We start from the raw sequence: 27,403 nt of genomic DNA on the forward strand, positions 1-27,403 counted from the left end.
TGCACAATAAATGTGGTTTGTGTCACTCTGTTGCTCTCGAGCACTGGTAAAGCGATGTGGCAGCCACCAGTTAGCACAACTGAGGTGAAGGCCCCAGTGCCAGCATGCCTGTGGGTAGTTTTGGGGGGGGGGGTGGTCGAGTTAGTTGGCTCCCTGAGCCCTGTCAGCCTGGGAACTTACGCCAACCAAAAACTTGGTGTGACCTATAGGTGCCAATTGAATCGAAAACTCAAGTTGTCCTCCTGCAGCTGCAGCCTCACCAATTAGGCTTGGAGGAGCTCAGGATGCCAGGTACCGACTCAGCCATTCCCCTCCCTCCCCAGGGCAGGCATGCGGCACGGGACTCTCAGAGCTCCCTGTCATGTGGACATAGAGCAAGTGGGGAGGCACTTTGGAGGTGGGAAAAGCACAGAGAAGGAACTTGGCACTACAAGCCAAACGCCACAAAAGCAAAGTCCATACTCTGTGGCTGACCTCTCCCTTTACAGAACCCTAACAGGTATCCCAACTTAGGAGGCTTGACCCAAAAGACCCCCATGCACTGACAGGTAAGCAAGGGCAAGGATCCCAAACCTACTCCCCCATTCCCCTCACTTGAGGCTGGGTGCCACGACAACACCTCCTGCACTAAAGCCCAGCACTGAGTTCATGCCATAGCCATGCAGCACCACGGTCCCTGACCTGCCATGGGAAAAGATCCCAAGAAAGTTTCCCAGGAGATCTGGTTAAGTAGGGAATGCTCTGTTATTTGCCTGTTTCCCACCCTCAGCAGAGGACAAGGCGTGTCTGTGCTTTTGGTGGGGGGCGGCGTTCTGGCAGATGTTCCACTTCCTCCCTGAGCCCACGGGGAGATTGCCTTGCAACCCTTTAACTCATTTCCTTGCAGAATTAGAGCCTTGAGCAACAGCTGCAGGCGCTGCTCTGGATGGCTCACCAGCAGTCCATGAGGACAGGTATAATTTGGATGGTCCCATCATGTGCCTCAAGGGGGGTCATGGCAAAGTCTCCCCAGCAGTGTTCCTCTAAGCTGAGTTAGTGTGAGCTCACAGTATTTTAGCCTCTGGCTCACACATTTTTGTTGTCGCTCAGGAAGGATGGCCTTAGAGCAAACGAATGTATGCAGTAGCTAAATAGCTCACTTACAATTTTAACGCCAGTAGCTCATGAAGCAGAATTTTTGCTCACAAGACTCCACAGAGGGAGCATTGCCTTTCTATGGGGCAGCATTTGCAGATGTCAGGACAACACATCCATGGTTGAGCCTGGCATGGCACTTGTGCCTGGCATGGCACTTGTGCCCACTTGGCATGGCTGAAGATAACTCTGCTTTACTTTCCTGCAGGTGAAGATTCAACAGGGAGACAATCAGACGTGGCAAGTCCCTTCTTCCCCCACTCCCCTCAGTCTGTTGTTCCAGCCCTTCTTTTGAAGTGGCGCATGGCACCTGACCAGCCTTTCCAAGTTCCACCTGCGATACCATCTCACTTAGAGGTATGCCATGCTTGGGATCCTCCATCCTCTTCCCCATGGCCCCAAGGAGGAAGCTAATGGGCTTTTCCACATCTTACCATGGTTTGCTGTTCAGTTAAGTCTCTGTTGTGCCACAACTGTGACCATCTGTTTGGTTTTGACTACTTGAGAGGAGCTCCACATCCCTCCCTGCCTCACTCCCTCCCCAGCCCACCTGTGACTACCCCGAAGACTTCCCAAGGACATGTCTAAGGGGGAGGACTTCTGGGTGGCTGTGGATGGTTGTGCAGGTCACACTGGTCATAGTCAACTGCCAAACATAGCAGGGGCCACCTAGTGTTGCCTCCAAAGTTAACCTAACAACAGATTCCCTCACTCACCTCTCAGGCTGCTGTGTGAAGCGGGGAGGGGCCAAAGGGTGGTCTGTGTGAATGAGCCAGCTTGGTACCACGGTTAGAGCATGAGACTAGATCTGGGAGAGCCTGATTCTGATCCCCACTGGCATCGTGGGAGCTAGGTGGGTAGCCTTGGGCCAGATGCAACTCTTAGCCTAACCAACTCATGGGGTTTTCTGAGCATAAAACAGAGGAGAGAGGAATGATGTAAGCCATTTGAGGGAGGAAGGTGGGAAATAAATAGAACGAATGAATGGAATTCATAACTGTGAGTCTGCTCTAGGAAGGGGGGGTTGGGGTTCTGTCACCCAGGGGGAAGATCTGTAAAGGAAAAACTGAGGGGGTGGGTAGAGAACCACAGGGTCCCTGGAGTTAATGGTTGGGGAGGGGACCAGTGCTATTGGGGGACTCGATGTTTCTGGAGTGGGGTGGGGTTTGGGGGGGGTATGCCCATTGGATATACTGGCAGTCAGGAATGACAAATGACTTGCATGGTTTCCATCACTATGCGTGGCAGTAATGATGAATACAGGATGGATTTGGAATGGCAGTCTCTGGGCACTGATTGCTCTGGAACGGGAATGACAAAGCCCAAAGTGGATTGGCAGTCACTCCAGTCCAAGACCAGCTCTGCTCCACTGAGGAGGGAATTGGAGTACCTGAGGGTGGTGCTGCATGCCCCCACATCTGAGCCCACCCCAGTGGCCCCTCTCCTGCTCCACCACTAGCAGGCATGGGGCAGGAGTGCCCTCAGCAATGTGGCTGGGCTGCTGGGAAGTGTGCCCTCCAATGAGCAAATGCACAGGATAGAAACGACAGCCCTCCTTCTCCTCGCTTCGGGGACCCTGTGCTCGGTGTGGGCGGTGAGGCAGCTTTGGATGCCTGCAGGGCAGACAGACAGCTCAAACCTCTTCCCCGCTATCAGGTGCCTGGATCTGCTAACATAAATTGGTCCATTTAAGGAGGTGGGGAGCAGTGCTCCTGACAGTGAGCAGAACTCCTGTGCCTCTTGCCTGAGAAGGACACTGGACTCCACCCCCTTCCCACATGACCCCTGATTGGTTGTGGCAGCCCTGTGCATCATAGTGCCACCACCTCCACACAACACCTCTACTGACTTCAGCGGCATGGTTGCTATAGAATTATAGATGCTACCTCAGTTACAATCAGAAAATACTGCAAACGCACCCACTTTGTCTGCTGGCCACTGTGTAACACATACCCATAGGGAATGGACTAGCACTGCAATAGTTACACAGCAGCCAGTCACCACTGTTTTAGTACAACACAGGATTGCTCTGCCCATCCCCTTAGGCCTCTTGGGGAAAAGTGAGTTCATAATAAATTAAATCTTCCATATTTACAATAAGCTTCTTTTGAAGAACAGCAAAGTATTCTGGCATGATTTCATCCCAGACTACCTTGCTTTTTGTAATTCCATTTTCCCCACTTGGTTTCCCAAGTACTAACTCCAAGAAAGGTGTCTCTCATCCAGAAATCTTTCTACTTTTTATAACAGAAATTTCCCATGAACTGTGCTTTTATAACAGCGATACATTAATAAAGATTTCTCTTCATTTACTTACTATCCTAATGCTACCTTGGCTGTTTCATATAGAAATAAACAAACATTAGAAACATCAGCAAGATGACTCACCCCAACGAGAGACACCCAGTGGTTACAGCATCTGGAGTAGAAGGACACTGGCAATTTCTGAATTTCTAATTCTTGACTTCGTTGTTTTACATTTAAATCTGTAGAATAAAAGAGACAAAGTTATGAGAATAAACCACAACATGCTAGATTCTCAGTCTGATACTATTCAGCAAGAAAAGTTTTCTGTATGGATACCCCATGCCTGAACTACCACGAGTGTTTTTGCACCATCAAACATTTCAATGTTAATTCTACCTATGCCAGGGGTCCCTAACCACGTTGAGCTTGTAAGCACTTTTCAGATTTTCAAACCCCTTTTACCCATCGCAGCCTTTGCTATCACCGTATTTCTTGCTAAATTCCCCCTTTAAGAAAACACAATATCTGATGATACGGATGGTGAAAGAAATAAAAAATATGGTATATAACGTATCTAAATAATGTTTTTAATTTCCATCGTGTATTTTGATCACAAAATCTGAATTTACAAGATCTGAATTGACAAAAATGCTAGCAGCCAGGTTGTGACTTACGGAGCAATCCTGAGCAGCCGACTGCAGCCTAACCATAGCCGCACTAGTCCAGTTATGTGATGCTGCAGTGGAGCAAAAGCTTTATATTATCTTGATGCTTGTGCGGCCATCTCCCCCACATCTCCATCACAGCAAGGTCAGAGGTGTGACTGGCAGGAGGGACAGGGCCCTGCGGGCTAATGGGCCCAGCCAGTCTTGAGGCCAGAAACCGGTGTATCTAGGGGGCAAAGAAAAGTGGCTTGGGAACAGCCCCACCTCTGCCTTGAAGGGGCCCCAGAAAGGCACCCACACAGTGACAGACACACAGGCAACATCTGTCACCAGAGGGCATCAGTGGTCTCCAATCTTCCTGGCCTGAGGTACTCAGTGCAGGCCAGAGGGAAGGATACTGGGTAGGCAGAACCACATGGGCATAGTGGGTCATGGGGATCTGAGTTTGGCCACTGGGTCTCCACTCATCCCCAAGGGGAGGTGGGTAACTGTCTCCACCTTCCACACGGGAGGCCATGGTAGGCCAGTCCTCTTTGTGTGTGACAGTCCTGAGGCGTTGTTGTTGGATCCAGCTTCTGAGAGGCAGTGGGTGACTGCAGACGGGGGATAGGATGGTGGATCCTGAGGTGGTCAGTAGCAACCGTGTCACCCAACTCCCCTCCCGTGCTGCTGGCCCTGTTCATATGGATCTGCCAGAGGACGGGGTGGGGTAGGCAGCCAGCATAGAGATACCCGCCAATTTCCCCCAGCAGTACCTCCAGTCACCTTTGCCCTTCAGTCACACCCCTTGCAATGGCCACAAGGCTCTCCAGGTGTCTGGCCCCTGTGGCCACAGTTTCACCAATACTTTCCATCCATTGGCGGCCCCTGGCCATGGCCTCCCTCTACTGACAGCTCTCCAGCCACTCATGCTCAATCACTGCCTTTATGGAGGACCAGGTGGATGGGATTAGCTGTGCAAGGCATGGCACCCACACCCTGCGTCCAGCTGGCTGCCCCCTCAACCCTCTCCTGTGCTAGAGTCACACATGTCCCTGCAGTTCGTCCCACCGTCCCCACTCACGGTGGCCACAGTGTCTGTGCTAGGAACAGTAGCATCTGAGAGTGGCAAGCCCACGTTTTCCATGGCCTGCCCATCCAGCATCTTGCTTGGGGAGCAGGGGATGTCCAGCGTATGTAGGACAGAGGCAGCCAAAGTTGTGTGCCTTTTAGGGGTCAGGCTGCAGAGCTTCTCAACCACATCAGTTACCACAGTCATGAAATAAGCTCCTGTGGTGGGTGGGAAGACATTGTCAGTGGGTGGCTGAGCTCTGTCACCCCCACCCCGCCCTAACCTCTGGTGGGCTCCGCCATGGAAGGATCACAGCCCACAGCACGCATGGTGGCTTTGATGTCCTTTTGCTCATTGCTAGATGTGTCCTGCAACGCTGCAAACTGGTCTGTGGCTGGTAGTGTGAGCACCCTGGTTGTGAGGCAAGGGGGCATCTGACATCAGATGCAGCCCAGACAACTGGCCCTTGGCTCATGGTCTTAGTGCTTGGCAGCCCACTGCACCCACCTTCCTCATCTGTCCCATCAGAGGAGAGGAACAGGATTTGTGGTGTGTCCTAGGATTCACCTGGAGTGATGAGAGCTGGTCAGTGGGGTGTCCCCAGGTGGGAGCAGGAATGTGGGTGGTTGGCGAGGATCATAGTGATGGTGGCAATCTTGTCACTCACCACACAGGACCTTGACTCTGCATCCTGCCATGATGACTGGGGAAATCAGTGGCCACGTGATGGCCTCAGCTTCACAAAGCCCCTCATCCACTGCCCACTCATAAGGGTGCCTGTCACCATGAGGGCACAGGCTTTTCTAGCGGGCCCAAAGAAACTGTTCCAGAGCTTCACTGTGAACAGTTCCATGTGGGCAGCTTGTCCCAGAGCTGACACCCATTCAGCCGCCTGTTGCCAGAAGTAGCAGGGACAGGAGGTAGCGGCCAGAGGCTCTGACCAGGGCCACGCTTGCATTTTCTATGACCAAGCCAAATAGCAGTGCCTTCTGTGCCTCAATCTAGTTGGGCTGGCAACAACCATTCTTGCCCGCTGTGTCTGGGTGGCACACTGGCAGAGGAGGCACTGCCATGTCCACTGCTATAGAGAGCATATCCAGCACCCTCTGGACCTTTCTTGATCAATTCTGCCTGGGCCATGCTGCTGTACAGGCCCTCTGTGATGAGCTGGGTCCCACCCTCCAGGGCCAGGTGCCCCCTCCCTGAGCCATCCCCATATTGCAGAAGCTCCTGATCTTCCTCTGCTTCTGGGCCACTGGTACCTTCCAAGGGGTTGTTGCCCAGGTGCTGGCAGTGTCTCAGGACTTGGCCAGCCAGTATCTACATGCTTTCCTGGATGCCATGCTGGCACACCTCCATGAACATGCTCACTTCTCCACAGGGGAGAAGGAGCTCAACCCAATTAGGGCAGGTTTGTGGCCATCATTGGTTTCCAGAATGTAGTTGAAGTTGTGGACTGCACCCACATTGCCCCACACAACTCCACGGGAGGAACCTCAGGTGTACTACAACTGCTACCATTTCTACAGTGTGAATGTCTAGGCTTCCTATGACCACCAGGGCATCTTCACATACCTTGTGGTATAGTTTCCTGGCAGTGTACATGACACCCAGATCTTTTCTGAGTCTGACCTAAATTGTCTTCAGGCCACCTGGCCAGATAGGAGGGGCTGGCTTCCCAGAAGGGGGAGGGGGCAAGGGTATAATGAAAACACCTTCTTTCCATGCAGGAGACTGAGACTATGCCCTGCTGCCATACCTTTTCACCCTGTACCCTGAGGATGACCCCCCAGATCACAAATGGCCATCGAGCATGCATTTGGTCAGCTTAATATATGGTTCTGCTGACTACAACACATGGGGGGGGCACCAAGCAATGCAGCCCATAGCCATGGCCAAACTGTTTGCACCGTGTGTCAAGCTCCACTACACTGACCTGTGGCAGCACCTCTTGACAGTCCATCTGGGTTCTGGAAAAAGAGGCCCATGGTCCAGAGGGGAGGAGGGGCCAGTTTGTAGTGGTTTGGTGTAGTGGTTAAGTGCATGGACTCTTATCTAGGAGAACCAGGTTCGATTCCCCACTCCTCCACATGCACCTGCTGATGTGACCTTTGGTCAGCCACAAGCTCTCTCATAGCTGTTCTGCTCAAGAGCAGTTCTTGGGAGAGATCTCTCAGCCCCACCTACCTCACAGGGTGTCTGTTGTGGGGCGGGGAGGGAGGGAAAGCAGATTGTAAACCACTCTGGGACTCCTTCGGGTAGTGAAGGGCGGGGTATAAATCCAATCTCTTCTCTTCTTCTTCCCATTGGGGGTTATTTACATAGGGAGTATGCACACCAGTACATCTGGGAGAGGCAGCATCCAGAGGAGGCGGGCCTCCCCCCCCCCCCCCCCGGTGAAACATCCCACTGAAAGCAGGAGCCCAGAAGCTGAGCATTGTGGTTCAGACCCAGGCATTGCTTACCATGGCCCATGTTGGCCTGGTCCTGCCATCCCAGGATTAATATGTGAGATGTCATTGAGGCTGAGGACTATGGGATACCAAGGGCCCCTGTGCGATGCACTGTGGCTGTCTGTGTTCTGAGCAGCAGAACTCAGGTGACACAGGCCTCTGCACACTACCCTTGAAACAACAGGACCTATGGATGGGGCCACATCCCGTACACCCATACACTGAGGACAAGCTGGTCACAGCATTGACCGGGGAGGGTGTGAAGCAGGGAGGGGTATGAGGCACCTGTCGGGTAGTCAAGGACACACCACCAGACACACAGCAGTGGCGGAAATCTAGCTTTATTGAGAAGTGGCTAATAGCAAGGGTGGAAGCCTCCACCCAAGTCCTTGTTGGGATTATGTGCCTCTGCCATGGCACATGTCTACATGGACTCATATGGCAGGTTGTTTGGAGGTGGGGAGGCTGGTCTCTGTGCTCACCTGCCCCCACTCATTGCTCTCCCTAGTGGCCCACCCTTGCAGAAATTAAGCCACAATGGGATGCTGCTTGGGGCAGGTGTCAGGTACTTCTGCATAATGGCACACACCCAGAAAATGTTGACTCGTGGGGAAAGTATAATGTCTTTAGCCCTATGGACCCAGAGTCCCCTGATGTTCCGACAGCCCTCATGGCTACAGTGACCACCACCCATCTTTCTCTACTGATCAGGGACCACACCCACACATTCTGCCTCTCCTTTCCTTGAAATGGTTTTCTTTGCACAGTACAAAACCCTTTGTAGCCACATTCTCAGTGGAAGAAGCCGAATAAGCATAACCCATAAGCCACTGTAGCGTGCTATGCCCCACAGCACCAGACTCAGTAGCACCACTGGAATTTGGCTTCCTCTGGATGGGCCTCAATGATACTGACCCTTTAACCCCAGAGACTGCTGTGTGGAAAGGGGCACACATCCACACCAAGAACCCCATCACCACAAGTACAGGTGCACTCTGAAGTACGCTCAGTGTGAGTGCTAGAAAGTTACCTCATTGCCATTTGACGCACCACCTGCAACTGCTGCTGAAGGCCATGGTTTGCCTTGATGATGTGCAAAAGGCTCACCTGGCAAGCTGCTTCTCAGGGCGCAGTGGTACACCACTCCCCCAACCCACTGTGTTTGGTCATTCCCCCACCCTCTACCATAAACTGTAGCTGGGATGCTCTCCCAGGCCTGGTCTGCACCCGTGGTCCTGCAGGTGCCCAGTGGCAACCCCTCCTGCACTCAATGCTGGCCTTGAGTGCAGGAGACACTATAACATAGAACATAAGAGAAGCCATGTTGGATCAGGCCAATGGCCCATCCAGTCCAACACTCTGTATCACACAGTGGCCAATATATATATAAAGCAATGAGAACAGAAACAAGATCCCTGGCCTTGCTTACCTGACAGCACTCACTGGCCCCTTGGGGTTGGGGTTCCAACACTGGGGTAGTTGTGGGTGTCTGATATGGGAGCCATCAGCCACAGAATTTAGGCTGTCAACTCCCTATGCTCTGTGATAGCGCAGTGCTTCCCCTGTGGTCTTCTGTGCAGTCCTTGTGGTACCACCAAGGCACCTCACTGCTTGCACAAAGTCTGCATGGCATGGAGCAGTGAGTCAGACTCCCGTGCCACACACCCTTACTAATGGGTACTCATGTGTGCAAACTGCAGGTTTTGTAGGGTGGAGGGAGCCACAGTTGGGTGCTGGGGAGGGGGCTTGGCCCCTCTGGGGAGGGAGGTGATTGGGCAATGGTGCATTCAACATCCTCAGCTCCAACAAGTCTAATTGCCAAGCCAGCAGTGATGGAAAGAACACTTGATATTTCAGTTACAGGCTACACAATTTTATTGCAGATGTAACTTTCCACTTCTGCTGAAGGGCATTCTCAGACTGAGAGTGTTCAGGGAGATGACTAACTGTGGTCATACCCCTAAACCAGCCACATCTCTGCCAGCACAGAGGGCGTGTTCCTCAGTTGTGCCAATGGCTGGTCACAATGCCACTACACTGGTGGTGAATAGTGATGGGGAGGTGCTGAAGCCCTGCACCATAAAAAAATGGCACTTAAACTGGTGTTATCTCAGATTCACACCCATGTATAGGTCATTTGGCTCCCAGAGCACTTTCAAACCCCCCCCCCCTTAGGATTTCACTGTCCATCTCCTATGAATACTTGGATAAGACACAATTTTGCTGAATACAAGCTACTAAAAGTTCCTTTGGTTCTTTTTTTTAAGGCTATCTGTCAAGTCTGCTTTAACTCTGGTCAAGCCTGCACTCAATCTTTGGTTCAGGAGAAAAGCCATACTTTATGCCAATGCTGCTAGCCTGAACTCTCCTCACCCCCTCCATCCCTTTGTTATGTAGTTGTGCTTTGAAATGGGAATATGTGAAAGAGATTATAGAGCCTTCTCAGGCCTGGCATCGGAGGAGGAGACGCTCAAGGCCAAAGCAGGCCTGAGAACGAAATTGTAACATCAATGTGTGAATGTGCCCTGCATAGTACCCCTCTTTCAAGAATCCCTTTGAAGTGACAATTAGGTTTTAATTGTCTGATTTTAAATGTAATAACTTGCTCTGATTTTACTGTTTTATTGTTGTTGTAAGCCGCCCTGAGCCACTTGTGGGAAGGGCGGGATAGAAGTCACCAAATAAATAAATAAATAAATACCTTATATGATTGCATTCTACTGTATGATCTTTAGTCTTTCAATCTCCTTGTAGTCGAGAACTATGATATCAATAAACTAGCTACTTTGTTATGACTTATGGAGATCCCCTGGGATTTTCAAGGCAAGAGGTGGTTTGCCATTGCCTGGCTCCACATCATGACCCTGATATTCCTTGGTAGTCTCTAAGCATGGAAACTAACTGGGAAAATGGTGATTCATATTGGTTCATGGTTCATTTGATTGTCAGAACTGGTGGTTCATGTTGGTTCATGGTTTGTTTGGTTCAGGAGGTGTAAACAGCCCCCTCATGAGTTAAGAGATGCCAAACTCCCTTGGGAGTCTTCAGCAGGCTCTCCTCCACCCACCCTTCAGGTTCAGCAAAGATTGGATTTGGAACGCCCAAGTTATGTATTCCAAAACAGGTGCCCCCGGGAAAGCTCAGCTTCAGCTCTCACAACAACTAACTCTTCTTTCTTCACGCTGCAAAGTGAAAGCAGCTGAGTCAGGGTGTTTGCTCCCATAGAGCAGAACGGGAGCTCCATGATTGGTTCCCAGAGTTGCCAATCAAGCTGCAGACAACTGCTATCGGTGTTCCTAGGGCTCCCAGAAGTCCATCCCCAGCATTGCCTAGGAATTTATTGGATTGGTGCCAGGCTGACTGGGGAAACCAAACACAAAAATTAACCCAACGAACCACCAAGGAAAAAGGCAGTTCATTTTCTGGTTTAAAATGAACTGGTTCAAAATAAACCATGAACTGCCCCGGTTCATGCTTGAACTGTGGTTTGTTTTTGATTCACGCCCAAACCTAGTAGAATCTCTTCCAAATACTGATGATGGCCAACTCTGCTTACCTTCTCGGATCTGACGGGATTGGACTAACCAGGGCTATGCAGGTCTGGACTTGGCTCCTTACTATGCCACAATTTTATCAAAAGCAACCTTTTTAAGTAAAGGAGTCATCCAGACATGCCATAGCGGTAAATTCTCCTCCTAAATCATAGCAAGTATTATGTAATGAAGACCACCGTTCTTTCCGCTTTGAGAACATAGGTATATAGCTTGCTGTTCAGGATATTTGCAAGCTGTTCCCCACTGTACCAAAATAAAAAATAAATGCTGCAATACATTCAGCTGCATACATGCCTGCATATGTAAGACCACTGGATAAAATACTATGAGCAGTAAATCTTGCTGCACAGAGTTAAATCTAGGCAAATTTCATTAGAAACTTCTATGAACCATTAAAATAAACTTAACGCTCATATAAAATACTGCCTTTGATATACCCACATTGACCAGGTCTTTAGCCTCATCTACAAGGGTACAAGCAAGATTAAATATTGTTTAAAAATTATCTGTGCTTTCAATTGTTTACCTTCAATTTTCTGATGAGGTGTATTTTGTATCTCATTAAAATGCTTGTTTCCATCTTGGCTCAGCTTCTTCTTGGCTTCCATCGTTGTAAATGGAGAGGCACCATCTTGACCCTGATAACTTGTTTCTGAAAAGCTCTGGATATTTTTGTCATCGGACTCTGGGGCCTCTCTGCAAAGATCCTGAGCAGCAGCAGCAGCAGCAGTGTTATTAGCCAGATCCAAGAGAAAGCTGTCTTGTAACATTTGTTTGGCTGCTTTCTTTTGCTTTCTCTGCTTGACTGATTGGCTATTATCTGGGTCTTTCCCCCTTGTCTCATCACTAGCACCTGGCTCATTACTGAGAGGCCTAAAAAGTCGGTCCATGTCTTTTGTAAATTCTAGCAATGTGCCATTTGATCTGTTTTGAATTATTACACCTGATCCATAGCAGGATGGTTTGTCCCATATTAAAGGCCGAGAACAGCTCAACATAACCTTGGAGTTCTGTCTGCATAATCTTTTGGAGTTCTGCTGAAGGTTGTAGCTCATGGAGACAGAGAAATAGGAGTAATCCACCATAATATATGTAAGCATGAAGTTTATGGTGACTATTGGAGCGAGGATGTTCACTTGGCCAATGAAAATGAACGCCATGGTGATAAGGCTTGTTAAGCAGATCGCTGCCACTGGAGTTTTGTTCGGTCCTTTCTATGTTAAGATATAAAAAAAAACCCCTCATGTTTGTTACATATTGGCAACAAATACAATCTTTCCATATAATATTCTGTATATCTTAATATGTGTCTTGCCCAGTTTGACCTGTTGAACTGCCTGGTGAGCACAGCCAAGGAAGATCAGAGGAAGGGAGGGTTAATTACTTCCACAGGAATAGAAAACTATCAGATTTGGAAATTTAGTAGTGACCCACTCTCTACACGGAGCTTCTGATCTGTTGGAGAGAAGGTTGTAGCAAGTCTTTGTGCTTCAAAAACAGAACACATGACGCTTAACAAAAGTGCCTGAGAATCAGCTTGCAAAGGTGGGGGTGGTGCAGGAAATCAGAGGCGTGGCAAGCAGACTTCTCACAAACAAAGAAGGGCATGTTTAGAGCTACCAGATGTGCTACTGCATGGAATAACAGTCCACTACAATGAATTCCATAGTCTAGGGATACTATAGGTCTTTCTGCCCAACATTTAGATCTGTCAGAATTCTCATTCAACTCTTAAAGCAATATATCATGGCAAGGCTCTTAACATATTCTAGTATTTATCATTGATATTGACTGGGTATCAAAGAATCCCTTAGGTTCTGGCATGTAACAGAAAAGCCAAAGACATGTGAAGTGCTATCAAGTCACAATCAACTTATGGTGACCTGTAAGGTTGTTAAAAGAGCCTCATGGTGCAGAGTGGTAAGCTGCAGTACTACAATTCAAGCTCTGTGCACAACCCTGAGTTCTATCCCGGTGGAAGCTGGGTTCAGGTAGCCGGCTCATGGCTGACTCAGCCTTCGATCCTTCCGAGGTTGGTAAAAGGAGTATCTAGTTTGCTGGGGGTAAAGTGTAGATGACTGGGGAAGGCAATGGCAAACCACCCAGTAAAAAGTCTGCCATGAAAATGTTGTGAAAGCAACGTCACCCCAGAGTCGGAAATGACTGGTGCTTGCACAGGGGACTACCTTTACCTTTAAGGTTGTTAAGGCAAGGGATCTTGCATAGCAAATTTGGACTTATTTGCTGGTCTCCCATCAAAGTACTAACTGAGGCCAACCCTGCTGAGTTTCCAAGATCTGAGGAAATGAGGCTAGTTGGGGCCATCCAGATCAGGGCAAGCAAAAGGTAAATATATTTGAAAAATTGAGAAAAATGTAAGTAAGTCTTCATTGCTTGTTTACTAACCCCTTGTCCAAGGAATGCAAGAATTGGTATAACTTTCTCTTGAGCAATACATTGAAGGATTCGGGGTGCTCCATAGAGACCTCCCATACAGGATGCTAGAGATGAAATATACAAACCAATTAAGAACAAAAATCCCACCAAGGAGACCTGAAAGAACAAAAAGAAACAGAAAAACTGTTGTGTTTCTTGATTAACGCTACAAAAATGCTTGCTGGAGAAATACATTCAACAGAACCCAATGGGGCTTCGACAACAGAGTTTCTATTGCATAGCCAAGAGTGTGAGTTGTCCAGGATTCATTTCAGCCCTGGACTTATTAAGTGGCTTTCAGGAAGCTGCAGCTTTCTCAACTGCTACTGTCTGAAATATGGAGATAATAATCTGGCCTATTTTACCAGGCATCTGAAACACAATATGTATCACTGAAAAAACTCCTTCCAAATAGATGTTTATGGCTGATCTTCAATTTAAACTCTAAAATATTTGGAAACGTGGTGCAACCCCCAGGAACACTTTCTTGGGAGTAAACCCCACTGAACAGACTTGAGCAGGATTTTGAGTAGATCTGCTTAGCCTGTAAGCCCTGAGCCCCCTTTCCCACCATTTAAGGACTGTGTTGATTCTGGCCCAGTGCCAGACATACAGGACTTTTAGTATTATGAACTTGTGTTATGGACTTACTTTACGGACTTGTGCCATTGCAAGCACAGGCAAACTGCCTTTATGGACATTCAGTGGTAAATAGAAAGCATTGGGCCTAAGAACTAACCCAACATGGACATTTTACCCAGTGTGGACCCAAACAGTAAGCTCTCCAGCCAGGCTACAAAGGATCCCTTGCCTGTTCCTGCTATTGGTATGACTGTGTGCACTTCTCCTGTAAAGAAGGACTCCAGATTGCGCTTCCCAAAGGAACTGCAAAGCCCAGCGGAATTCCTGTCATCTGAAGACAGTGTCAAGGCAGCTTTCCACAGAAGCCATGTTCCTGGAAGATCCTTCAAACCACAACTCCTATTGCTGCCTACCGCCATGAGGGCAAAGCAAGAGCACCACATACTCTGGGTGTGTCAATGTAGATGCACATGGAGAACCCAACAGTCAACAATAGGCTTGCTTTCCCATATTCACACTTAACAGAAGACTGTTCCTGTTCAGTGATCACTGAACACAAAGAAGCCCAAGAAAGAGATTGTTGCTGAGGACTTAATCCTGTCATGCGGACCATCCCCGTTGTGTTTGCTATGGTGTTACAATAGATAGTGATTTGATGCCAAATCCCCCACCTATGCAGGACAGTGCATCGGCGTGTGCTCTCCTCTGAGCTAGGCTTTCCTCACAAGGAGAATGCTTGGAGGAGAATGCCCCCCCCCCCCCCGCTGGCCTGGCTGCTCTCGCCTTCACAATGAAAGCAGCCAGGCAGGGTGTTGGCGTGGCTTCTCCAAACCGGGCTTGGAGGAGAACACCTCCACAGTGTGCTCTCGGAGGTACTCTGTGCCTCTGAGAGCACACTGCACAGGCCCGGCTTGGCCAGAGCCCACCCAGCCCTCCTTCCATGCCATCATGCCTGCTCTCCCTTAAGGCAGGGGTGTGGTGGCGGGGCAGGCATGGTGGGGAGGGGTGCCAGGCAGGTGCCAGTCCGGGGCACTAGAGGCTCTAGCATCAGGCCTGATTAAATAACTTTACTATCTTATTAGTATATATGATGGACTGCAGAGGGACCTGGCTTGCCACAAACTAACACTGGCTAATGCACAGGCAGGCTGCCTAGAGGTGAAAAAGAAGAAATATAAGACACTAATGACACGGTTGCCACCTTTGTACAGCAATATGAGCAGGTGGATGATAAACTTAATTACTTTAGGAGACCGGCTAATTTGCAATGAAGAATTATATCTGAGTTATTAATGTTATCCTATGGTTTTGTTATCTTATGGTTTTAATGTTTAATAACAAAATAAGTAAATAATATTACTTATTTGAAAATTTTAAGCCATATATTTGTTCAAAAGCTGTGAATACTAGACAGTCCTTTAGACATTTCTTCATACCAACATTAAAAAGGTTGATAAATTGTAAATTAATAAATTTAAATTATTTAATTTTATGTAAAATATTTCCATATAGAGTTTAATTTCTGTTATTATTGTTTTTTCTTCTTAATAAAGTTCATTGATAACAAAATGGTTACTTTTATTTCCTGTATTTTCCCTTCCAAACCCTTACACTCAATAGCATTAAAGTCCTCTTCATACTGGCAAATTTTGTATAGTAACAAATTAATCTACCAATAACATAGCAAAATTATTATTTAATTATACTTGACAAAATCACAACACAAATTGTTGCATGTGAATACGACATATTTTAATCCTTAAACAACAACATAAAATATAGGTAATATGGTTACCTATTCATTCTTATAAATGGAGGCATTTTTCCATGTGGGCTTTTTCCTGTGAGCATTTATGACCATGTGGTTTTTTCTGTGAGCTTTTTTCCTGTGGGCTTTTTAATGGAACCATTTGGAATAATTTGGTTTCACCTACAGCATTGGCTCACCCCTGATTCCAGATACTGGATGAACAAATTAAATAGCACCATTCCCAGTTTCAGTCCCTAGTCTCTCCCCCATTTCCTTCTGCTTTATTTTATTGACTTCATATGTATCCCACTTTTCTTTCCAATGGGGACCCAAAATGGCTTACAGCATTCTTCCTTCTTTCATTCCAGGACCATCTGAAGCAATGTTGATTCAATGACTCATTATAAATTTAGACAGATCATGAGAGGGAGCACTGGAAGGGGTGAGCCAATGCTTGCCTCTCGTGGCCCTTTCTTATATGTCCAGGTAATGCCAATTTCCACTTTGGGGTCAGGAAGGAATTTTCCTCCAGGCCAGATTGGCCCAGGGATCCTGAAGGGGCTTTTTTGCCTTCCTCTGGGCATAGAGCAGGAGGTCACTGGGGGAGCTGGGGTGGGTAGAGTTGCCAAGTCCAATTCAAGAAATATCTGGGAACTTTGGGGGAGGAGCCAGGAGACTTTGGGGGTGGAGCCAGGAGACATTAGGGGTGGAGCCAAGATTAAGCCTGTGACAAGCATAATTGAACTCCAAAGGGAGTTCTGACCATCACATTTAAAGGGACAGCACACCTTTTCAATTCCTTCCTTCCATAGGAAATGATGAAGGATAGGGGCACCTTCTTTTGGGGCTCATAGAATTGGACTCCCTGGTCCAATCTTTCTGAAACGTGGGGAATATTTTGGGGAGAGGCACTAGATGCTATACTGAAAATTTGGTGCCTCTACCCCCCAAAACATCCCCCCCCACAGAGCCCCAAATACGCGGATCAATTCTCTATGATTTTCTATGGGAATAAATCTCCATAGGGAATAACAGAGTGCCCAGCAGACATTTCCCTCCCCTCCCCCCACTTTCTGACGACACTGAAGTGGGGGGAGGGCCTCCAAATCGGGGAATCCCCTGCCCCCACCTGGGGATTGGCAACCCTAGGGGTGGGGGAGGTAGTGAATTTCCTGCACGGGGGGTTGGACTAGATGACCCTTGATGCACCTTCTATCTTTGTTTCTATTTCATCTTGCATGCTTGGCAGGGAAAGGAGTGGAATATAAATCTAATAAATCGATCTGTTCTCCACCAGCAGCAAAGCCTGGAGTGAAGGGTCACATGACATGGGTTGACATACTATAACCTCCCTATTGCTTCACTCCCATGCAGCAGGCCCCACCCACAACCCAACTGTCTCCTGGTCTTGCTTGGCTTGGATTAAGTGGGTTTGTGCTAACTGCAGTCCTGCCTTATCCCTGGACTGGTCTTAAACTTATTTAGAAAATACGGTCCTTTTTCTAGGGAGCTATGGCTGATAAAAAAGAGCCAACTGGAGCTCAGTTTCACAAATAAAAGGCAGAAAGAGATATGGAGCAAGCAAAGGAAAAGAGGTTCTTCCAGAATTTTTTTGAAAATTTGGGGGAAGGGATGTGTGAATAATTAGTTTTGCCTAGAGTGCAAAAAGCCTGGCAACTGGCCTGACTACACTTCTAATTAACAACATGAAGCATAAATTTAATTTGCACTGGGCAGCAAGTATAAACTATTTAACTGAGTAAAGCAATCCCATGGAAAATACTCCACTTAGCAACACTTTTCTTAAGAAAATTTTAGGAAATGGAGCAGAGCAGCAGATACGAGATTTCACTTACAAACTGGAAGCAAGCCTGAGCAGAGTTTTATTTCAGGAAAGTGCACTTATGTAGATCATCAACACAGAGAAAGGCATACAAGCCTAAAAGCCTCCAAATAAGTGGAAAACAATCCCATACGTGCAGTGAAGAAAATCAATATTTAGAAGGTTTGTGTTTTAAAATTAAGGGGGGGGGGGGATGAAACAAATCATGCACTTAAATTAAATGCAATTAAAAATCAAAGATTTCAGGTTTTCACGGCTGGTAACATCATTAGGGTTTGTAGAATCTTTCGGGATCAAGTGCCGTGTTCTACTGGAGAAAGTTTTCCTTCCAGACACTTCGTTCTCAGCTGCGGAGAACATCCTCAGTGTGCACAGCACCCAAGAAGGTCTGAGCACCTGCTCCGGCTGCAACGCCACTGAGGATGTTCTCCGCAGCGGAGAACGAAACGTCTGGAAGGAAAACTTTCTCCAGTAGAACACGGCACTTGATCCCGAAAGATTCTACAAACCCTAGCAATTAAAAATGTTCTAAAGTAACAAATTATATTAGTTAGAAACAACTGCTCCCGTGTAAATGTTGATTGTGTTTGCACGTTGACCATTAGATTGTTCTTTTGTCTTCCTTGTCTTAAATTCACAGGTCATTTCCTTTTCAAACAGTACCAAAATGACACAACTATACATTTAAATACTATCTGCGCTTATTTGGAATTGTCCCACCAAGTTCGGTGGGGTTTATCCCAAGCAAGTGGATAAAAGATTGCTGCATTAAGTCCTAAAACCAGCTTGAAGTTCAAACACTTGTATTATGCACCTTTTGATCTGATAAGCAACCTAAACATTCTAACAAAAACTATATCCTTAGCCCCACACACACCCTTTTAATTACAGTAACTATAGGCTTCACCTTAAAGAAAAGCTTCATTCTAAATAGACCTCTACTGGAAAGACCTGCAAATATATTAAAATATTGACTAGGCAGTCTCGCCCAAATGAGACAGAAATCCATGGTCTAGCTACTTACAGTGCAATCCTGACTTCAATGGACTTAGAAGGGTATAATTTTGCTTAGCCTTCATTGTTAGACAATCCACCACCCCCCCACCCCCCGTCTTCTTTCTGGCCACTTTTACCATTAAAGCTGTTCCGTCTGTCTGCTTAACTAATTGATCAACAAAACAAAGTTTGAGTTCCATGGCACCTTTAAGCCCCACAAACTGTCATTCTGGATATAAGTTTTCGTACCCATTTGAATCTTTCTTCATTGATCAGCAGTTACCTTTCAACCAATTCTGGCTGAATAAACGAGTGATGAAGCTGGCAGTACAATTAGTGGTAGGCAGGCCTCAGTCGGGGCCAGAGCTCTCTGGAGTGGTGCTCCGGAAGCTCCAAGCCCAATCTCTCCATTCTATCCTATGGGCTCGTAAGATGGAATGGAGAGATCGGGCAGCAAGCACAATGCTAGAAAAGGGGTTTTAAATTTTGAACCCCTTCTCTGGGATTGCGCCACAGTGGCGGCCCAATCTCTCCATTCTATCCTATGGGCCCGTAGGTGTCCATTCTATCCTATTGGCCCTTAGGATAGAATGGAGAGATTGGACCGCCACTATGGCATAACCTCAGAAAAGAGGTTTAAGGTTTAAAATCCATTTCCTAGCATTGCACCTGTGACCTGTTCTCTGTATTGTATCCTATGGGCCCATAGGATAGAATGAAGAGCTCAAACCACCACTGTGGCATAACCCCAGAGAAGGGGTCTAACGTTTGAACCCCCTTCTCTAGAATCACATCCACTGCCCGATCTCCCCCTGATATTTCTTCCCTTCCCCAGCCAGCCCTAGGGGAGCCTGGCAGGCTGGTTGGGGAAGTGAAGAAAAATGCCGGGAGACCTTTCCCTGTGGGCTCAGCTTGGGCTCTGCTGGACTGCCAGGATTCAACCAAGCAGCACAGCAGAGCCTTTTGAACAGCCAATCTTGCGAGGAGAGGTCTCCCCACAGGACTGGCTGCTTTGCATAAATGAGTTATGCTAATGAGCTCCAGCACATTTTTAATGATCCATGCAGGCAGGGACAACAGGCAAAGGAAGGGTCTTGTTTGACAAGGCAGGAGCAATACTGAGGATGTGCCAAACAGTCAGATTCTCCTATTGCTTGGTGCAGTCCACGCTTTCCAGAAGCACTTTTAGGGAGGGACGGTGGCTCAGTGGTAGAGCATCTGCTTGGGAAGCAGAAGGTCCCAGGTTCAATCCCCGGCATCTCCAAAAAAGGGTCCAGGCAAAGAGGTGTGGAAAACCTCAGCTGGAGACCCTGGAGAGCCGCTGCCAGTCTGAGTAGACAATACTGACTTTGATGGACAGAGAGTCTGATTCAGTATAAGGCAGCTTCAGATGTTCATATGTTCACTGTTTTTACATGGAAATCACAAATAGTGTTAAATTAGCACTATTAGGGATCGCTTACTTCTCCTATGATGGACCCTTTGCTTGTTTAGTTCTGTGAGGCAGATTTTTCCCCATCAAAACAGCTGTTCCCCACTCTGACTAAGCAGCCCCTTATAGCATGTGTTAATTAACTAGCTGCCAGTTGAGTACTGGATCCAATTCAAGGTAATGGTGCTAACATTCAAAGCCCTTAACGACTCGGGACCAGTAAATCTAAGGGACCGCCTCTCCCCCTATATCCCCCGGAGAAGTCTGTGTTCTGCTGAGTAATGTCTACTGGTTGTTCTTGGCCCAAAGGATGCCCACTTAGCCCAACTAGGACCAGGGCTTTCTCCAGCCTGGCCCCCGCCTGGTGAGACAAGCTCCCTACAGAATCTGTTGCAATTCCACAGGGCCTGCAAAACCGAGCTGTTCCACCAGGCCAGTTTGGTGTAGTGGTTAAGTGTGCGGACTCTTATCTGGGAGAACCGGGTTTGATTCCCCACTCCTCCACTTGCACCTGCTGGAATGGCCTTGGGTCAGCCATAGCTCTGGCAGAAGTTGTCCTTGAAAGGGCAGCTGCTGTGAGAGCCCTCTCCAGCCCCACCCACCTCACAGGGTGCCTGTTGTGGGGGAGGAAGGGAAAGGAGATTGTGAGCCGCTCTGAGACTCTTTGGAGTGGAGGGCGGGATATAAATCCAATATCTTCATCTACCTCACAGGGTGTCTGTTGTGGGGGAGGAAGGTAAAGGAGATTGTGAGCCACTCTGAGACTCTTCAGAGCGGAGGGCGGGATATAAATCCAATATCTTCATCTACCTCACAGGGTGTCTGTTGTGGGGGAGGAAGGTAAAGGAGATTGTGAGCCACTCTGAGACTCTTCAGAGCGGAGGGCGGGATATAAATCCAATGTCTTCATCTACCTCACAGGGTGTCTGTTGTGGGGGAGGAAGGGAAAGGAGATTGTGAGCCCCTCTGAGACTCTTCAGAGTGGAGGGCGGGATATAAATCCAATATCTTCATCTGCCTCACAGGGTGTCTGTTGTGGGGGAGGAAGGTAAAGGAGATTGTGAGCCCCTCTGAGACTCTTCGGAGTGGAGGGCGGGATATAAATCCAATATCTTCATCTACCTCACAGGGTGTCTGTTGTGGGGGAAGAAGGTAAAGGAGATTGTGAGCCACTCTGAGACTCTTCAGAGCGGAGGGCGGGATATAAATCCAATGTCTTCATCTACCTCACAGGGTGTCTGTTGGGGGGGGGAGGAAGGTAAAGGAGATTGTGAGCCGCTCTGGGACTCTTCGGAGTGGAGGGCGGGATATAAATCCAATATCTTCATCTACCTCACAGGGTGTCTGTTGTGGGGGAGGAAGGGAAAGGAGATTGTGAGCCGCTCTGAGACTCTTCGGAGTGGAGGGCGGGATATAAATCCAATATCTTCATCTACCTCACAGGGTGTCTGTTGTGGGGGAGGAAGGGAAAGGAGATTGTGAGCCGCTATGAGACTCTTCGGAGTGGAGGGCGGGATATAAATCCAATATCTTCATCTACCTCACAGGGTGTCTGTTGTGGGGGAGGAAGGGAAAGGAGATTGTGAGCCGCTCTGAGACTCTTCGGAGTGGAGGGCGGGATATAAATCCAATATCTTTTTCTTCTTCTTTAATTGAGGCAATGGGCATCACCGGCCATCAATATGGCCTCCCTGCCACACACTAGCTCAATTAGGATTGTTGTGATCACTACCATCTTTCTATTGATTTATTGTCCAGCCGGGTTTTTGAATGATGCCATCTGAAAACTGTAATTCTTGAATTTTAACTGTAAATTTGGTTTGTTGATTTTATTAAACAGGCACAGCTGGGTAAGAATAGGCAGGGAACAAGAAAACTAAGGTAAATTTTGAAGTATTTACAAGATAAACAACTTTGACCTCACAACAGAGTATTGTTGAAACTTATTTTTCTTAGCAAAATTATGTTTTATTTCCTGCTGTAAACAGAGGTGGAATACTGCCCCATAAGGAGGATTTTCTGGCATATTTATAAATACCTCACCTCCCAAACTGTAGGGGCAGGGGGAGCATACTGGGCAAGTGCAGCTTTGGCAGGCAGTGTTAGTTGGAGGCGGTAAAATGGTGGCAGCATTGTTTTGGGCTGGGGAGATGGACTGAGGAAAGGCAGTAGTAATCAGTAAGGCTCTATTAAAAACAAATAGAAGATGCAAGGTCTTTTCCAATTTCTATACTCTTTGACTATGTGCCCTGGTAGCTCTCAAGTATACCAAAGTTTGGTTGTTGTAGTGTAACATTTCGACAGATCACTGCTCTATATGTTTTATTATCTTACTGTTTTAAATTGTTGTAAATTGATGTTTTTTAAAGCTAAACTTATGTTAGATTTTATATGTTGTAAGCCGCCCTGAGTCGCTTCGGTGGGAAGGGCGGGATATAAATTGAAATAAACTGAAACTGGTATATTTGCTGCTCCTTTTGTCCCCTTGAAGCTGGTAGGAAAGTACTATTTATTTATTTATTTATGTTTATTTATTTAATATTTTTATCGTGCCCTCTCCGCGAGCAGACTCAGGGCCACTAATAGTCATTTTAAAACAATTTCAAGTTACAATTTTAAAACGATAAAACTTAAACAATTAAACAATTTAAAACTACATATTTGGTGCTATTCAGGAAATTTTTATATAGGCAGATCAAATTATGTTGATGTCAGTTCTTCTGTTTATCTGTTAGTGGTCCTTCCTGCTCAGCAGCATAGAAGTGGCAGCCTTCTCTCACTTAATTATTATAGGCCAGTTGGAAAAGTTCAGTTTTACAGGCCCTGTGGAATTGGGAGAGATCCTGCAGGGCTCTTATAGCCTCTGAGAGAGTGTTCCACAGCATTGGTGCTGTCACTGAGAAGGCCCTGGCCCGTGTAGAGCTCAATCTGGCCTCCCTTGGTCTGGGGATGGATAGCAGATTTTGTGCTCCTGAAGGCAGTGCTCTCCGGGGAACATATGGGGAAGGGCAGTCCCATAGATAGACAGGTCCTCGACCATATAGGGTTTTAAAGGTCAATACCAGCACTTTGAAATGACCTTCATACACAATAGGCAGCCAGGGCAGCTCTTTTGGCACCGATGGAATGTGCTCACATCGAGGGAGCCCCATTAATAACCGCACTCCAGTGTTTTGCACTTTCCGAGTCAGAGTCAAGGGCAGCCCCATGTAGAGGGCATTACAGTAGTCTATTCTCGAGCTGTAGCATGAATCACCATTGCTAAGTCATGGTGCTCCAAAAAAGGGGCCAGCTGCCATACCCACCACAGATGAAAGAAGGCAGACTTGGTAGTGGCTGCCACCTGACCCTCCATAGTCAGAGGACTTCAGGAGCACTCCCAAGCTCTTGACCTTTGGGACCAGTATTAGTGGTGCCCTGTCAAAAGCCGGCAAAGACAGCGACTCAGAGAATCTCCGTCTTTGTCGGATCCAGCTTCATTTGACTTAGTCTGAACCAAGATGCTATGGCTTGTAATGCCAGATCCAAGTTGTCCAGGGAGCAGTTGGATGGGCCACCCATCAATAGTTAGAGCTGGGTGTCATCTGCATATTGATGGCACCCCAGCCCATACCTCCTGACAATCTGGGCAAGGGGGCGCATGTAGATGTTAAATAACATCGGGGACAGGACCGCCCCTTGTGGTCACTTGAGGGCGTGTTCATATTTTCTAAAGCAATTGGGTATTCTAAATGTTGTTCCCCTTTTTAAAAAATCCATTCCACAGCACAAGAAAGTCAATGTATTTCAAAACCCATACCTAGTGGGTTTTGAGCCACCTAGCTGCTGGAATGGCCTTGGATCAGCCATAGCTCTCGCAGAGCTGTCCTTGAAAGGGCAGCTTCTGGGAGAGCTTCTCTCAGCCCCACCTACCTCACAGGGTGTCTGTTGTGGGGGAGAAAGAGAAGGGAGATTGTGAGCTGCTCTGAGACCCTGAGGTTCAGAGTGAGGGGCGGGATATACCATAAATCCAATATCTTCTTCTTTCTTTAAACTAAAACTGCAATCCTGTGCATATGTAGAGAGTAGGTGCAACAGTGCTCACTGTAGATTACTTCCGAGTAACCACGGAGAGCAAGCCCAATGAGGAAAGGCTAAGGGATTTGAGAATATTCAGTCTGGAGAAGAGGAAGTTGAGGGGGGAGGGGAGATATATGATCCAAGGCCATTCCAGCAGCTGAAAGTGGAGAAGTGGGGAATCAAACCCAGTTCTCCTGGATAAGAGTCCACGCGCTTAACCTCTACAACAAACTGGCCTTCCTTTTTCATATCACACCTTCTAGTTAATACAATTCAGACTATCCCTGAAGTTTCCAAGGGTAGCCGTGCTGGTCCAGAGTAGAACAACTAGATTCAAGCCCAGGAGCACCTTCGAGACTAACAAGATTTGGGGGAGGGGCCACAAGCTTTCCAGCATTTAGAGCTCCCTCGATTAGATAAAAGGAGCTTTGACTCTCAAAAATCTTGTTCTTTAAGGTGCTGCTGGACTCAGATTTAGCCATATAAATCAGTGGACTCCTTTCATTGACTATTTATTAACTAACATCACATATCCCCTGCCTTTCTTCCCCAAAAGGACACTGAAGTGGTTTGACACACTCTCCCCTTCTCTTTTATCCTCACAATGAGCTATGAGGCGGGTTAACTCAGAGTATAACTCAGCAAGCTGCCAGGTCAAAGTGGACATATGAAGCAGGACCTCCCCGATCTGATTTGGACACCCTAGCCACCAGCTCCTACTAAACACACTATACTTTAATGTATTCTTTTTTTCTAATGGCAAACTAGAATTATGTTTATAATGTATGTTACATGTTCAAAAGTAAATCAGGTGGACAGGAACGCCTCTGGGAAAGGCATGTTCTCAGTTTAACCCAGACCTGCAAGCAACGGAGCAATGAACAGCCTCCATTTATTGCCTTATGACACTCTCACCATCATTCTCCCATTCTGACATGTTACTATTTTGTTGGTTTCCTAAGCAAATGCTATCCAGACCAAATGTTCTTTCAGTTTGTTCATTTCACTATGAGTTGTTTTTTCTAAACTAAAACCTCAGTATTCAGGTGAAATTGCTGTGTTGGCACTTTGTGATAAATAAGTGGGTTTGGGCTTGCAGTTTGGGCACTCGGTCTCTAAAAGGTTTGCCATCACTGGTTTAGGCACTCTTTCTCTCCACTACAATTATATGTTATGTTTTTTTTAACAAATCCACCAGTATTGGTTTCTTAACTTAAAGCAAAGGCTCTGTGCAATTTGTAAGATAGGGTGGTAACCATTAGACTAGACCACACTGCTGCACTGAAGCTCAGAAGGAGCACTCTGTTAAGTGGAAATAAGGATGGCTGCCTGACCAGTCTAGCCATCCTAAACCAGACCCAATAGAAGGATGCAAAATGTGTGGAATGCAGAGAAGGAAGGAAGAGCTTGAACCTTAATCATAGGTCCTTAACACCTTGTTTAAGAATTATAGTTTCAGGCCAGCGTTATCTAATGGGGAGTTCATTTGGGACCCTCATCTTCACAGCTGGTACACAGAGTGTTCAGCTGGAGACTTCCTGGGCCACCAACAAGAGGAAGAAGATGGACTTTGGGGGTGGCAAGCTGGGAAGGAGGGAAAAATTGTTTGGACTTCAGAAGATCACTATTCTGTTCTCTTACATGATATGAAGTTAGGTAAAAAGTATAAATGTTTTATTCTCTTTGAATTATTGCAAGATTCATCCCAAGCTCTAACCCACAGAACCCACAAACTGAGGTTACACTACCAGTTATGACGTATTTTGATAAGCTGATTTACTGTACTCGTGAAAACAAACAGCTGATTGTGTCAAGCTTTATATATCATTTTGGTTACCAAAATGCCTGCATTTGAAAGCGCTACTTAACATTCCTTTCACAGCTTAGGAGGAAGTAGACTTTTTCAATGAGGTCGTCAAAAATACACCAAACCATTTAATGAGAACAAATTCCTGAAAAGAATTAGTAATTCTATTCTAATAGGTTGCCAAGTGTCACTATTTCATAACTTTAATTGCTCTTTTTGACTTAATTTTAAAAATTGCTTTGGAGGCAACTGTTTCTTAAAAAATAAATGTTTCTTTTTAAAAGTTTCTTTAAATAAATGACAGATATAAAACAATAATTTGTTTCCAAACTGCATTTCTCATGCAATGCCTATAAAGGGTAATTCTGCCAAGAACAGACCATGTTTTAAAATCCTTGTGTTACAACTGCAACCCTGTACCACTGCTTCTCAGAATGGAAACAAAACTTTCGCCTGCTGTTTTCTAGTTGCTTTTGAAATGATGCTTTAAGATGGAGTCAAACTTTCTTTCCAGAAGGAATTTGCTAAGTAATACGTTTTCCTGAAGGGCAAATTTTAAATTAAGTTTCTTTATGTTTTGCTTCTTCCTGTTCTATCCATTACATTTTTATCCCAGCCTTCCTCCAAGAAGCTCAAGACACTTGTGGGACTCCCTTCCCCATCTTATCTCCACAGAAGAACTGTGAGATGGTTTAGCTGAAAGAAAGGGACTAGCCCATGGGTCGTTTTGTAGAAAAATAGATGGTGGAGCTCATCCAGGGATTGTTATGCAGCTGCATCTACTATTCAATGGACAAGGTGGAACTCTCAGAAGGAGGAGGTGGAACTCTCAGAAAGGTTCAGGAGCTGCGCTCCTGTGAGCTCCCACTGAATCTGAGGCCTGGACTAGCCCAAGATTTTCCAGCAAGCATAATAATAGTGGGGACATTTTGAATGCAGGTCTTTCAGATCCTAGTCCAATACTTAAACCACTACAAAGACTGGCTGTGCATTCCCTTTCTCTACATATCCACCACATGGTTAAATATAAACATTATGATAACACTAGGTGGCAAAGAACACAGTACAAATTCCACTGTCAATGAGGATAGAACAGGAATTCCTGTGAAAGAGATTAACCAAGAGTTGTCTGCTGTTATCTTCCAAAGTTTCCTGTATCAAAAATGCTTTTAGGATAATGCAAAGATTTAATACAGGCCTGCCTACATAACAGAGATAAAGAGTGGTGTAATAATGGATAGTGTTGGACTCAGGGTCACAAAACACAATTATGGACAGTGTTGGACTCAAGACCACAAAACACAATGTACGATCTTTGACTGGTTCTCCCAAGACATTCTTTATCTCTGCAAAGCAGGGGGGGAATGGGGATATGACACTGGGGAGAATGAATC

General features: G+C 46.7%; 1 protein-coding gene across 1 annotated transcript in view; it reads right to left on the reverse strand.

Annotated features, from left to right (window-relative positions):
• SLC12A8 (solute carrier family 12 member 8) overlaps nucleotides 1–27,403 on the reverse strand; it is a 216,331-nt gene that overhangs the window by 62,250 nt on the left and 126,678 nt on the right. Inside the window, exons 10-12 of the mRNA XM_060262801.1 lie at nucleotides 13,511–13,657; nucleotides 11,631–12,318; nucleotides 3,523–3,620 (exon numbers count right to left, since the gene is read on the reverse strand). Of these exons, the coding sequence (XP_060118784.1) occupies nucleotides 3,523–3,620; nucleotides 11,631–12,318; nucleotides 13,511–13,657 (933 nt within the window). The remainder of the gene's footprint in view (nucleotides 1–3,522; nucleotides 3,621–11,630; nucleotides 12,319–13,510; nucleotides 13,658–27,403) is intronic.

Source organism: Heteronotia binoei, chromosome 21, assembly GCF_032191835.1.
Source record: "Heteronotia binoei isolate CCM8104 ecotype False Entrance Well chromosome 21, APGP_CSIRO_Hbin_v1, whole genome shotgun sequence".
Classification (NCBI taxonomy): Eukaryota; Metazoa; Chordata; class Lepidosauria; order Squamata; family Gekkonidae; genus Heteronotia; species Heteronotia binoei.